Source organism: Amphibalanus amphitrite, unplaced genomic scaffold (genome assembly GCF_019059575.1).
Source record: "Amphibalanus amphitrite isolate SeventyFive unplaced genomic scaffold, NRLGWU_Aamphi_draft 000247F_arrow, whole genome shotgun sequence".
Lineage (NCBI taxonomy): Eukaryota > Metazoa > Arthropoda > Thecostraca > Balanomorpha > Balanidae > Amphibalanus > Amphibalanus amphitrite.
The window spans coordinates 129,766-144,537 of NW_024881742.1; the positions used below are offsets into that span (position 1 = coordinate 129,766).

General features: G+C 58.4%; 1 protein-coding gene across 6 annotated transcripts in view; it reads left to right on the forward strand.

Annotated features, from left to right (window-relative positions):
• The window catches only part of LOC122386334 (ras GTPase-activating protein raskol-like), a 137,008-nt gene that overhangs the window by 76,214 nt on the left and 46,022 nt on the right, over positions 1 to 14,772 (forward strand). Inside the window, exons 1-2 of one of the 6 annotated variants that reach the window (XM_043375443.1) lie at positions 6,262 to 6,646; positions 7,490 to 7,636. The exons of 3 other annotated variants lie outside the window; for them this stretch is intronic. In XM_043375443.1, coding sequence (XP_043231378.1) covers positions 6,604 to 6,646; positions 7,490 to 7,636 — 190 coding nt within the window. In that variant the 5' untranslated portion in view covers positions 6,262 to 6,603. Of the gene's footprint in view, positions 1 to 1,911; positions 2,345 to 6,261; positions 6,647 to 7,489; positions 7,637 to 13,034; positions 13,474 to 14,772 lie in introns of those variants that run through there. 2 more of the 6 variants (XM_043375440.1, XM_043375442.1) reach the window with 2 other exon arrangements.

Here is a 14,772-nt window from a genome sequence, read left to right on the forward strand (position 1 = left end):
TGTGCCGTGCCGTGTCCGTCGAGCCGTGACGGTCCGCTGTCGGAGCTGTGACACGCTTCTGGACGGCTCGGTCCGGCGGTCCCGGTCCGGCGGTCCCGGTCTGATGGTCCCGGTCCGGCGGCGGCCCGCGCAGCCAGTGTCGCCGCTGGTCCCGCCCGGTCCACACCCGACTGGGACGGCTCCCGAGACACCGACCGACACTCAGACTGACCACTGCAGTGACGGAGGACGGGTGTGACAGAGGACCGAGGACAGAGTGACTGCTGCAGGAGAGAGGAGGAGAGCGGCTCAGCCCGGTGTGACGGTGGGGAGACTGGCGGAGGCGCTCTGAGGTGGACAGTCGCGCCGAGCTGTGAGCGAGTGGGGAGACCGCGGTGGGTGCGCCGGGTCGGTGTTGTGATTTGTCGCTATCTGCCGACACGGCCCCGTGGCTCGCCGCCCGGCCGACCCCCTCTGAGAGTTAGGCCCCCGTTGCCCGCGCCACTATCACCAAGCGTTCGCCTCAGTTGGCTGTCAGCGGCCGAAACCACTCGCGTCGGCTCGTTTGTAGGGTAGGACGGCCCCTAAAAAAACGCACCGACGGAGTGATAACGACGAGGTATATGGTCGGGATTAAGGATATGCAGGTTTGACGAATCTCGAAGTCGCATCTATTAAATAGGTGAGGGTGGGTGGGAAACTTCTCGCCCACTCTCTGCTCCACTCGCCGTCCGTCGCAGTCGACGACTGCCGTTCGCGCCTCTCGGCTCTCCTGCCAGCGGCGCGCCCGTTCCTACACTCCCCTTCGCACCACCCCTAGTCAGGGTCTGCCCCGCGTCTGTCGGCGGGGTGATTTATCTGTCTCCGACCCCCGTCTCCCTTTGCTCCGGTCACGTTCAGTGGCGCCCGGGCAGGGTCCTAACCTTCCATAGCCGCGTCGCCGCTATGAGTTGAGTGTGTGGGCTGGACGGGGGCCGAGGCGCCGCCGCCGCCTGTCGCGTGTGGGCTGCAAGGCCACGCAGGCCCGCACGGCACCGCGCCGCGCCCTGCCCGGTCGGCACCGATACCACAGCACGGCGAAATCTGGTGCACGAGGAGCTGTTGTGGAAAGCTGTCCCGGCCGGGTAAGGTCACCTGGACGGGATCCAAGCGGAGCCGGCAACCCGTCAAAGCCCCGCTGGCAGTGATATTGGACATGAGCTCCTACATCGGTGTCGATTTGATGAACTGACGGCGGCGACCCACTTCCAACGCCGCTGATCAGAGGCCCCTTCATCTCGAGAGTCGCCACCTGGATAGCGCCGAGTCTGCTGCAGTGGTGAATTAGCGTCGACGAAGCCAGGGCGGCGTAACGCCCGGCCGGCCGGCCGCCACGCATCGGCTACAATCGGCGACCCATTCGTCAGGCGAAAGCGGCGCGTGTTGCGGCGCTGTTACACGCTCACTGGCTACGATCGCGCGCAGGTGGACGGTGGAGAAACCCCGCTGGAGCCGTGACAGATCTCGGTGCACGGCGACTGACCGACGGTCTGACCATTCACCGACCGTCCGTCCCCGGCCGAGTCTCTGTGGCCGTCCGGAGGTGCATTTCCGATTACAGGCTCGTGCGGATCGACCGTCCCGAGACGGCAAACGGCGCCCGTGGCGGTACCGGGAGATTCACGACGTCTGACGGGACACCCGTGACATTTGGGAGCTGAGCTCAGCTCGTCTGTACCCTCGTCTCTCAGCTGCCGTCCTCGTCTCTCTTTCCCCGACACCTGCCGTCGAGTCCGACCCGCTCCCCGTCACCTGCCTCCCCATCCCCTCCCCTCCACTCACCGCACGTGAACCGGCGCCGGGCCAGAGCGCCGATTGGTCGGCCGAGTCACGTGACCTCTGCTGGGGATGCACGAGCCAGGCTCGCCGCGTGCGGCGGCGGCGGCCGCGGTCCCGGCGCCAGTCCGCGATCAAAGCATGGAGCGGCGGCGCGTCCAGGAGTATATCGAGAGCCTGGGTGGCTACTCTCGCTCATTGCCCAAGTCGTTCACCAAGTGTTTGAGTGCTCTGAAGTCGCCGGTGGTGCGGAGACATGGATTCGGTGAGCGGGACAGGCAGCGGCCGGCCACGGTCAGCCCTCAGGGCCGGAGGGCGTACACAGAAGAGCCCGAGCTCTCAGCAGCCGAGCTGCGGGCAGCTACCTGCGGCAGAAATCGCGGCCGGGAGCTGTACGCGCGGCTGCTCGGACGGAACAAGAGCAGGGACAGAGGAGCGACCCTGCCGGCCAACATAGGGCGCCTCTACCGACAGCAGGCCGAGTCCGAGACGGGATCCTGCTCGGACCTGGGTCCCGCCGGCTCCGGATCCGACCCCTCCCACTGTGACGGTGAGTTGTTGGGGATCCCGGGACCCACACCGACACACCCCAGCGCCACTCACTTCGGTTAGTTCCGCCACCAACACGGCCGTCGCTGTTAGGCTCACACGGACCGGCATCTTCACAGGCTCTGAGCTCCATTCAGCACTTTTCCGCCCATTCAGACTCACTCGGGCGCCGTTTACGACTGTGCCCGGCCTCTCCGCGGTCATTTGAGTCACATCCAGCCGTGGCAACCGCAGTCTTCGCTCGCCCTCTAAGCGGCCTAGCGCTGCGTTTCGAAGCCACGAGTCGAAACTGTAAACGGTGACCGCGGTTGAGGCGGCGATTTCGCCGCGGGGTTTGGATCGTTAGCCGCTCGCTGGTCCGTGCACAGAGTAGAGAGACTCTCCGTGACAGCGCCCATCTCGGCACATCTCACCTGACCAGAGAGCTTACTCTCACGGCGCAGAAACCCAGATGAGAGCCGGATGCTGTCCGGCGTTGGTTTGTGAAAATATTACGCATTGTGATTTAGAACTTGTGGTGAAATGCCATGGTCTTACGAGTCCTGTTTTATACAGGCTATACTGGGTCACGACTTTATATCGCATGCTCAAAGTTAAGTCGTGGATAAATTATATCACATTTAATCAGACCCAAACGATGGGCGCGATATGTGAGAGTGACAGTGCTCGTGGCCCTGACCGGGCTGTCAGCGCGGTCCACCTCACGCGGACCACCGGGTCCGCTGCCGGCCAGCCGAGCGGCGCGGCGCGGCGCAAAAACGGTCAGAACCGGTCCCACTGGCCGGCCGGCCGGTCAGCTGCCACCGCGGACCGGTCGGTGCCGCCGCCACTTAGCGGCGTACCCCTGTCACCACACGGCCGACCAGAGACCGACAGACGGGGGCGGTCCGTGGGCCCAGAGCCGGCTCAGCTCAACGGGGAACGGAGATGGCATGTATGGTTGATGAGATAATATGGAATTTACGTCTCGGAGCAGACATTCTTTGGAAACGTCGGAAAGGTAACTAGCTGGAGAGCTCTGAGAAAGTATCTGTGATTTGCTGCAAGCGGGGTCAGGTTTCCACCGCGACATGGTAATGCGAAAGGTCACCGGCATCTGAGAACGACACCGTGTCATTCAGCGGAGATTAACCCTCCCACACTAAACGCACCGCCCCCAGTTCCCTGACTCCGAACAATGCCATGTATGTGAGCACGGCTGGTGGTCGCTGTCCCTCTGCACCCATCGCGCCTTGTAACGGTGTGAACCTTCACCACAGCCCCCGCTTTACTGGGCGTTCCCAGCGGCTGCATTTACTACGGGAATCGCATAATGCCCGCGCAGTTCCCCTGCCGACTCGCACAGACGTTGACCCGGGAATCCATCAACTCGAGTCAAAGGTCAGGTCACGGCCCGGTTCACTGCTCCGGATCGGTGTGCTGTGAGACACTGCACTGACTCGCCCCGTCCCGATTCTCGCGCGCCGGTCACGGTCGTCGGCCCTGACCTGGCCACTGATAGTACAGTGGAGCTCCCGTTCCCGGCACTATACGGCCGTTCCCAGACAATCACGGTTTACGCGCCATCTGCCGCCCGTGGCTCCGTCGCTCCGCCAGGTAACGGCGGGAACCGTGGGACGGCCATCGGGCGCCCGGTTCTACGCAGCCGGACCGATTTGGGGGTAACCTGATTCGGTCCCGTTGGCCTCGACTGCCGCCGCCGGCTGTGGGATGTCGGCTGGATCTCGGCGGTCCGTTTATGCGTCATGGGGGTCAGTTCGGGCCGCGACTGGCAACACACCTGTGCTGTGCCGTGTCCGCGGCCTGAGCTGCAGCTCAGCGCTCTGAGCTGAGCTGAGCTGAGCTAAGCGGCCCGGTCCGGCCGTGCCTTACCTACCCCGCACGCGTCACGCTCTCTGAGTCAGCGCTGACGGCGGCCGAGGCGGACTGGAGTTGAGTCAGACCCTGGCCCGGGGCCCGGCGCCGACCGGTGCACCGCGGCACTGACACGGCTGACCTGGCGTACGACCGGGATCCGCCGCCGACATGCGTTCAGTATCGGGAGATTAGTCCGATTGCTCTGGCATTCGCTGGCGGCAGATATGATAGCTCAATCGACATGCGTTGGGCATGAATCGGTCTTATAATGAAATGCGGCTTGGTTTCACACAACTGCAAATCTGAGGTAGACATGTCGGACTTTATGCACTTGCTTAGTAATGCTGATTGGCGACCTTTCAAGGAATGGCACTCGTCAAATACCTAACAGTGAATCGCCACTAACAAAGTAAACTTTAGTAGTCAAAACAAAGCTTCAAATAGCGCTTTGTCTTAATTAAGTAACGTGGAGCGTAAGACGCTGGGTAGTGCCAGCAGACAAAAGACCATGTATTCACAACTGACGAAACCGTTTGGTATCTTAGCCTCGAGCTGAAGAGTCTCCAATGGATGCTTAGACGGCACTTCTTTCTGTGCCATTCATTCATTCATTCATTCATTCATTCGTCTCTCATTCATTTTCTGCGCCGGCCTTGGCTGAGTGACCCATCGGTGAGAGGGAGAGCTGTGAGAGCCCAGTGTCCCCTGTAATAATTACCCACATCCGCCGTGCTCATGGAACTGCAGGTAACGAGCAGATCCGACGGCTCGGACCACTTATATGACATCTCGTCGTTGAGCCTAACTACCCGCGCGTAGGTTAAATCACCAGCCGACAGACACGAAAAAGTGAGCGCGGATTTTCGTGATTGGCAGGCGTAACTCGGCAATCTTGTGCCATTCAATCTTTGCCTCGTCTTGAGATGCGCGTAAATGTGACGCAAGGCCAATTTGTTCAGCGAATCGTGCCTCATTAGACGTAATATCGTTAGCAATACTGCACGTATTGTACGAGGGGCGTGTGGCGAAACAATGCCCTGTGATGAGGATAGGTCGTGTGGGTGCATTAACCGGCGGCCAGCTGCCACAGCTGCTCCCAGCGGGTGCCCAGCTCAGTGTGTACACACGGCCTCGCTATCTGACCGCAGATGGCACCGAAATTGCCGCCCAACTCGCCGATAGCGATAGCGCCGTTATTGTTTCGGCTAAATTGATTATGCGGAGCTTGCATCGGGTGTACCTCTTCTATTCCCCCTTACCTACCCAGAAACAGACTCACCTTCGCCGCATACTGCGTCTTCCGTGCAGTTTTCTGTCATAGCCTTCCTCGTTTGCCGCTCAATTTCCGGCGCGGCAGAGTTTTAGGGGATTTTTGCGCCATTGTACAACTCGCCTCGTTGGCACGCGATAGCAGGAATTAACCTCCTTCTGTCGACCGCATGTCATTTCTTATCTCACCCAATTATGAGGCTGATTGCGACGACAGGGCTCAGTCGGACTTGGCGAGGCTTTCGAGGCACCAGTTGTGCCAGACTGAGTGCAACATTCGTCCCTGGACTAGATTCGCGTGCTTCTCTCGTGTGGTTCTCGTGTGGTTTTGGCGTGGTTTGGCGTGCTCCTTCCGCTCTATTCGTGTGCGGGCCACGGGCTCGCGTGTGATGTGTGTTGCGTCACGGTGGTTCGTACTTGTATATGTTTTTGCCAGCGCTCGTGTCGTGCATCTGTTTGTGGTGAAGCCAGGCTGACTTCCTTCGTGTAGTAGATTTCCACTTCCGCCGCCCTGCAGTAGTGGCGAGCACCTTCAGAGGCCGGCAGTGTGCGGCCGGACGGCGGGGGCGGGTCGGTGGCCTCCTCTCTCCGAATGGAAGGCGCCTCAGCCCGCTCCTCCGGACGCCTCAGCGGGGCCGTGACCTCAGCCGGACGTGGTCCGCTATCGGCTCCTTCCTGTCCTGGTCTGCGCCGTCTGCGCCGCTGGCCTCCGTCCTCAGTCGAACGGTGACGGCCCCGCGGCGGTGTATTCGTCTTCATTGTGTCCTTCAGTGGCTCTAACGGGCGCTAGTTAGAGACGCCATTGGTGCTAATCAAACTCTTTTCTGGAAGGCATTTTCGGCAGCAGTGGTGACTCGGACAACGTAACCCAGCTTTTCAGCCTTTCATTTGAATCACAGAGACGTTTGCGGACAAGTTTCGAGATCGCTGGTCACTGTTTGATTGAATCAATCAGACATTCTGACCATAAAATCGCTCTGCTGAGGAGTGACTGAATAGACTTCGTGAACAGCCATCGTGACCAAAGTGCCAGAGCTCGAGCAGTCGCCAATTCGTCCGCCCGTTCATGTCTGGTCGCCCACTGTGTGTGCCCGGCCCGTCTGGCGAGTGAAGGACGCAGAGCACTGGGCGGCGATGTGGCGACAGTCTGTGGTGCGCCGGCCGACCAGCGCTGACCGTGAGTGACCGAGGCGTGACCCGTGACCCGTGACCCGTGACCCCGGCAACCGTCACGAGCGGCGGACGGCGCGCGGCTGTGGCGAAATGACCGGCCATGATCGGCCGCGCCACGCCGGCCGTGCGGCAGTAACTTTCACTGTCTGCCGCCTGCCCGGCGTGACATGCTCTGCAGTCATGGCGCAGCGCAGCGTGCCCCGTTCTGACGCGACATTTCGAGCGTGCGCTTGGTCATAGACCGAGCGATGTAAGATAAAGTATCTCAAAGGCCAGGTACTCTGGTGACCTAACGATCTGCATACATAGCGCATACCCCAGCTGCACCTTGGCAGAAAGATAAGCGCAAGGCGGCTGGTTTGCCTTTCAGCCGGTGCATTCAATGCGCCCATTGTTTGCGAAATATACGTCATTGATAGGATCTCTGGGCGACGGCATTAGTGCGACTAAGTGTGGGTTTGCAAATCGGCTGAAATGGGAAAACAAGTGTGCAATTCGTACCACCAGGTTCTGGTGAAGGCAGGGCCTTCCGCGTACTTGTTTTGCCATCGTATCTGATTTAGGGACCAAATTTGGCCCGATTAGGCCCACACCATTTGCTGATAAGACTTCTGTTTAGCTGAGGGTAACGTTTAATTCGCATTCCTTTGGCGTTTACAAGACTAACAAAATTACAGCCCAGAACAAGCGCCGTTAATCACTTAAGACGGCGCCGGCCGTTTCCCGGATCATTTAGCTGATGGCCGATGTTGATCGATTGGCTGTCGGTCGGCCGGCCGGCGCGGGTCAGGAGGTCACGGCCCCTGGGTCACTCACGGTCACACCCCGCCCCACTCCCCGGCACCAGGCCCGCGGGCGGCGCTGCGCCCCCACGCGCGGCTGCGCCAGAGCCTCTCGTTCAGCGACGCCCGCCGCTACCGACTGGACCTGCCGCTGCCGGCGGCGGGACACAGCACCGAGACGCTGCCGCTCTCCTGCGACTCGTCCCCGGAAGGTAAACCTGCCGCGGCTCCCGGCAGCTGCGGCGCCCGGAGTTAGCGCTCCGCAGCTCAGCGGTCACCGGCGCGCCGCCCGGCCGCGTCTGTTTACCGGACGGCCCGCCGCGCCCGCTGACAGCTTTATCCGCTCATCTGGCACCGAGTCTGACCCTCTCCCGCCCTATACCGCTGCCCCTCTCCCGCCCGTCTCCCGTCTGTCAATCTCCACACCCGAATCCGCACGGCTGGGGTCTGTTTGTCGTTATTGGTTTTTGCAGTACCCACTTGGAGACTAACTAGGTTCACAGCTGAGACCTGCCAGTGAACTTATTGCGAGATTCTTGTGGCTACTTTTTCGCCGGCTTCTAAGAAAGGATAAGCGGGTGGTGTGTCAGGCGTGTGTCAGGCGTGTGTCAAACTGTGTCAGGAGTATGGGAGGCGTGTGCCGATCCGTACAATGGAGCAGGCGTAGTTTTCAGCTGCACGCAACACTGACTTCACAACTGCGGACAGTCCGGCTGAGTTTTCACCGAACAACGCCCTCCCCAGCGCCTTCCCGATGAACTTGGTTGGTTTCGTGGAAGAGACATAATCCATATTGATGTCGGGATACGAGCACCACTGACTCACTGCCGACTAGAGGTCTGCACCGGCCGGCTGCAGCCGCGGCTGGCTGCAGCCCCACGGCTGTGGGCCGGGGCGGCTGGAAATATCTCCAAGAACACGGCTACGGCTGTGGCCACGGCTGTGAGATTTCAAGCTCAATCTTAAGTACTCAAATATAAAATTTTAAATCCTCAATCTTACATTCTGATGAGCAGTCTAGCCTGTAAAAATCATGCAAAGGATGCCCAGCAACATTGAAAGTGGTGAAGCCTTTGAAAACCTGTAATGGTTTTACCATTTGCTGTAGGGGAGTTTGCACTCTGGTACAGAATAATTATAGGTACCGATTGTTCCTTCATCATCAAGAGCTTGACAGTTTCAGAAAATGCAATATGTTGCATTGTCACATCCCTCTCAAATCAATCTCACCTGGTCATTAGGAGAGCACCTTACAGCTATTGAAGACGAGCGTTCAATAATTCTTTCAGGTAATAGAAAAAGAAATCACGTGTAGGTAAAGGCAGGTAAAGGCTTCATAAAATATTATCTAAAATAACTCTTAGATTATTTCTGGATTTTCGGCAAGTCCAATTACATAATATAAAACTGGCGCTTTATGTTCTAACTGGTGTGTGAGTGACCGCTAACAGAAAATGCTGATCAACGAAGCCAATGGAATTAGATTATAAGTGAGCATGAACCTTACTTACGGTTAATTCACATGATGGTGAAAACCCTGAACACGTAATTCACATGACGGTGAAAACCCTGAACACAATATTTCTTACGCGAGCTGTTGACTTTCCTAATAAAATGACGTCTTCTTCTGAAAACGTAAAAATTTGATAATTAATCTTTGTTTGAGAGCAAGTTTGCTACTGTTAAGCATTATTATTTATTGATTTTAATTTTTATGGCTGTATATAGTGACACAAAACAATTTATTGCCACTTCTTTGCTATTGACGTCATTGAAAACTCAAGTGAAATTTTTGATTGAAAGAGGCAATTGTGGCTCGCACGTCCTTGGGAATTTGAGCGAAGATCATTATTTGGAAAAATCAAAATAGATGAATGTTTTTCTTAATTGGATGCTCACTAGTGTTTTGATGCCTTGCATATCAAAATAGTTTGAGACTTGCTCAGAAGGCTGCTTCAAGCCTGGCATATCACACCCCAGAAAATATGCAAGGTAAGAAAGAAGCAAGAGTTTTGACTAGACAATCACTTTTTGACAGTCCATCAACTTCAGTTTCATTTTCCATACCTAACATTGATAATGAAAAGCATCAGGGTCTGTTGTTCTGTCCCACAACCATGCTTAGATGTCTGCACTGCTAGTGCTTCTATTCTGGTTCGTTGTTTATGTTTTCTGTTGATGTAGGTACCTACCTACCCATCTTTCTTAACCCCTTGCAAGGGCTTGTGTAGGCATGCGATGCGCATCAGGCCTCAGGCCTTCCGCCTAAAGCCAGATACACAACCACTTAACCTATGATGCTTCATGAGCTTGAGAATCTATAGCCCATTGCAATGTGCTTTTGGCTATATGTTTCAACTAAAAACAACTTACTTCCACAACTATTTGTATATACTATTTGGTTGGATTTCATTGAAAGTATCCACGGCCGGCTGACGGCTGGCTGCCCACAGTTTGCCACGGCTGTGGGCGGCTGTGGCTGTGGAGCCACGGCTGCGGGGCGGCTAGGCTGTGGAAAATTGCAGCCGTGCAGAACTCTACTGCCGACTGAATCAGCACCGCGCGGCCGGCGGCGCCGTCTCTGCAGGGCCTGCTTGGCTGCAAACGGGCCAAAACGCTAACCGATTACCTCGCCTCCCCCGTGGAGGTTTATCCCCCGCCTGTCCTGTGTTTTTTCACACAGGAATGCAGCTGCTATCAGCCTGGCTTTTGCACGGCAAACAGAACCATTTGTTGGCGCGCCTTCCAGTCACAACACGGGGTAGGTTTGTGGGGACCAGCTGCTCTGTGGGCGTGATAAACCCGCGCTCGTTTCTCGCCGGCTCCTTCTCGTAATGTGTCGTCTCCTCGGCCCTGATTTGGGTCGGATGTGTCGCCGTGTCGAGACGCCTCGGTCCGACCAGTGCCTCACTGAGACCGAATCGGTGCTCCAATTAACGCCGACCGGCCGTTTCTGGGTCAGATCTCTAAGATAGTGTGTTCGGACGCCGTCTCTGGGTCACAGCCATGTCGGCGCTGTGTCATCGGTGTCATCGGTGTGTCAGGCGCCCGGGGCGTGTCAGGGGCGCATCACTCCCAACTGGGAGGGTCGTGCCCGACGCTGGAGAAACACGACCGCCAAGGGCGACCTCGAGCCGCTGGATAACCATCCACCTCCCTCCCGCCCCCACCGCCCCCTCCGCCCCGGCCGCACAGGGCTGCCGAGACCATCGGCAGGTCACGATTTGGGGCCCGGACGGCCGTTCTGACGCGCCGGGTGACGGGCCGGACCTTGACGGCCGCCGCCGCCACCCTGTCGTGCGGAGTGTCGGCACGGCGCGCTTAGAGGGCGACCCTGAGCGAGCCGTGCGGACGGGCCGTCCGCGCTGCCCGTGTTGTTATTCAGGCGCCGCCTGCTGCCGGCGACCTCACACGAGATCACGCGCGGGATGTGATGCAGCGCGCAGCGCGGCCGCAGCGGACAGAGGCGGGACAACAGTCGGCCGGTCTCAGCGCTGACCTGCACGAATCATCGCCTTGTCGTGGGTTCGGCGGTCCGGCCGGGGTGATGTAACCACGTCAGGGACTGTTGATGATCGCGCCTGCTCTCGATAAAGGGGTGACGATAGACGGACAGGTCCAGGAGTCGGCTGCGTGGCGGGTCGTCCCGGCTCGATAGCCGCTGACATCACTGAGGAAGTGCGGCGAGGCCGTCCTTCCGGTCGTCGTGCTGGAAAACTGATGACGTTGCCACACATGGTTGTCCGAGCTGCATCTTACGAGAAATGCGTCAGCTGTAACCCTGCAGTTGTGACCGCAAACGTCATCCGTCTTCTGGTCAGCAGTAACAGCACGCTAGCGCCACCTGTGCGCATTGGTGAGAACTACACAGCTCTGGCCAGCGACCGCAGCGACACCTACAGTCGGTGGCGCTCCTAGACGGCCGACTTTCCGTGAGGCGGACGGCTGCTACTGACCGAGCCGAAACCCGTTTTACCACTGTGTAATCGGTTCGGAATCCGGCCACATACTGTCCCACTGAACCGGCGCCCAGTGTCGCCGTCATTCGCAGCGCATATCCCGCATTGGGTTAAAACTTTCCGGCCCTACTACCGTTAGTTTTTATCGGAACGCTGACGCTCGGCACTTAGCCCCTAATCGCCGCTCTCAACCTCTTATCTCCCGGGCGATGGCTGCTGCGCCGATGCGCCGGCCTTGGGCTTTGTGCACCGCGTCAGGCTATTACTCACTGTTACTCGGCCGGGGTGCACGGTGCCGGCGCGCTGGCAGCGGTCGTTAGTGTCGCTGAGGCCGGTTTTTGGTGTCTGGTGGCCGGGCGGGCCGGTGTCGGCGCCGGCGCGGACTGCGTGCTCTGCAGTGTTCCGTGGTGTGTCGGGCGGCTGTGCTGTGCCGCCTCGACCCTCCCTGACCTCCGCTGTGGCCCGGGGGCGTGTCGCTGTGACCTCCAACTCTCGCGGCGCCCGTGCGGCCGCTCGCAGAGGCGCGAACGGAGCCGCCGACCGCCGCGGGGCGGGTCAGTGATCAGGCGCGCTGTTGTGCACGGCGCTGTGCACAGTGCAGCGGCCGGTGACCGGAGGCCGAGCGGACCGCTTCCGTGAGTCGCCAGTGAGCCGACCGGGTCAGAGTGGACGGGAGCGGAGCTGGTGCCTCTCCGGACTCGTCACCAGGCACGGTATCGTCATCAGGAGACACGGACTCACCGTCAGGAGACCGCGCTGTCGTCACTCCAGCCGCGAACAGACCTGCTTCACCCGCTTAAACTGGTGACGTAAGGCTGCGAGCAGTCGAGGAAACCGGAGCTGAAAAGTGTTCGGTTTTTCACGCGTACACAGTGCGACATGGCGGATGTGTTGCGTTCACTGCGCTGAATCATTATCGACGGCCGAGATCGGTTTGAAATATTCGCGTGGGCCGTACCCCACACCTATAATCAACTGATATAATCTCGCCGTTCGAAAATCCATTTGTCCTAAGCGTTTGAGCGTGCTCGGTGTGTTGCATCACAGGGGAAAGGCCTCGCCATTTGATCGTCATCAGGCGGCGGGGCGCTGGCGTGCGGCTGTGTTTCGCGCGCGCCGGGCCCGCCCCTCGGTCGTTAACTGGACTCGGGTGACCTCCGTCCTGTGGACTGTCCGTGTCAACAGCTCAGCGTCCAGCGGCTCACGGTTACAAGGAGCGTTACATCACCGGCCAGAGCTGTCCGAGAACCGCGCGCCGTTATCGCGTCACGTAACGTCACAGCGGTGGCTCGGCGCGCCGCCGAGCAACACTGCAGGAAGGACCGGTCAGTGGACTGCGGACAGTGGGACCGGCGACACTGCGGTCAGTGAGACCGGCGACAGTGCAGGAAGGACCGGCCAGTGTATCAGACCGGCGACAGTGCAGGAAGGACCGGCCAGTGTATCAGACCGGCGACGGTGCAGGAAGGACCGGTCAGTGGACTGTAGACCGTGAGACCGGCGACGGTGCAGGAAGGACCGGTCAGTGTATCAGACCGGCGACAGTGCAGGAAGGACCGGTCAGTGGACTGTAGACCGTGAGACCGGCGACAGTGCAGGAAGGACCGGCCAGTGTATCAGACCGGCGACGGTGCAGGAAGGACCGGTCAGTGTATCAGACCGGCGACAGTGCAGGAAGGACCGGTCAGTGGACTGTAGACCGTGAGACCGGCGACGCTCGGTGACCATGTCGGCGCCGCGCCGGCCGCGCTCCCAGTTCTTCCTGACTCTGAGCGGCGAGGTGAGCGAGCCCAGCGACCTGGACTCGCCGGTGGCCGGCCCGCTCAAACGACTCAGCATCGGCAGCGACTCGCGGCTGGAGCGACTCCGGCTGAGTCTCCGCAGTGACTCCAGGTCGGAGCGGCTCAGCCAGTGCAGCGAGACCTCGGCGCAGACTCCCGACTCGTCCAGGAGCCGGTCGCAGTTTTACGTGGCGCTGCCGAGTGACGAGGCCGACTCGGCGGCCAGCAGGACGCCGGTGCCCTCCATCACAGTCGAGTCCGCCGAGGATGAGGTCGACTGCGGCGGCGGCGGCGGCGGCGGCGGCTCAGGTAAAGGTCATGTGACGTGCGCAGCTGACGGCCGGTAGCCGACAGTGAGTCATTGCTCTGACAAGTGTCAGATAGGACGCACAGGCTTGATCCCGGATGCCTCAGATATCGCCTTATCTCTACCTCACAAATTCCGGTAGTCTTAGTGCATTACGGTTTATTGAGCACTGACAGCTTCATGAAAGTCAGTTATGACGATAAACTTTCGGGTACCTTATTGGCCAATTTTTCAGGATCCCATATCCCCCTCATAGGTACAGTGACCACTGATGACGTCACAACTTACCTCATTGATCATTCTGTCAGCTGCCGAATTCCGCGCGGGGCCTCCCTACCCTCAATCGCCATATCTCTCAATGCACTCCAGCGCAGGGTTGGCCCCATACGTCGCTAGCTGCGCCGCGGCTCCTAGCGGTCAGCCGGGCAACACGTGTCGGTCAGTGGGACTCCGTAGATAACTGGAGCCCCAGCAGCTCCGCTGTATGTCACCGGCGGTCCCCGCGCGGAGTCTGCAGGCCAAACTGGGTCCCGTTTAAATCCTGTCGAGTTATGGCACCGGCTGGTGATCCCTCCGTGACCGCACGGGGTCGGAGCAGCTCAGTGGCGGCGGCGGCCGGTCACGCGGCCCATAGCCCACTGGTAAACCCCTTCTTCTCGGAGGAGAGGGGTGATATTTGCCAAGGACGCGCCGGCCCGTGCTGGGAGCGTCTCACACGGTAACACTGAAAAAAAAAATACACCAGAACTTTGGAGTAAATCTACGGTGCCAAAAAATCCAATATTTTCTGGTAAGTTTTTACTCCGGCGTAAAAACTCGAGTAAACTTACGCCGGAGTAAAAACTCACCAGAAAATATTGGATTTTTTGGCACCGTAGATTTACTCCAAAGTTCTGGTGTAATTTCTTTCTCTTTTCGAAGAATAATTTTACCACCCGTGGTAAAAATAGCAACCATAACTTGCACCAGTGGAAGAGTAATTTTACTACCCATGATATAAATAGTAACCTAGTTATCGTCAAAATACACCCCGTTTGGAGTAAAATTGCACCGTGCCCAAAAACTACACCAGCCCAAAAGGTGTGAAAATAGCACATAAGCAATATAATAAATTTAGCATGTGAGAGTAAATTTACACAACGGTGTATTTATATCCAAATTATTTTTTACACTCTTGGTGCAAAAATAACAGGGGATGTGAAATAGGTATTGCAGTCGCATCATCCTGCATGGAGGGGCAGAGCGCATCCTTTGGAATGGACCAGTCAGGACATCCAAAAGATGTGCTCATAATCCCCTCC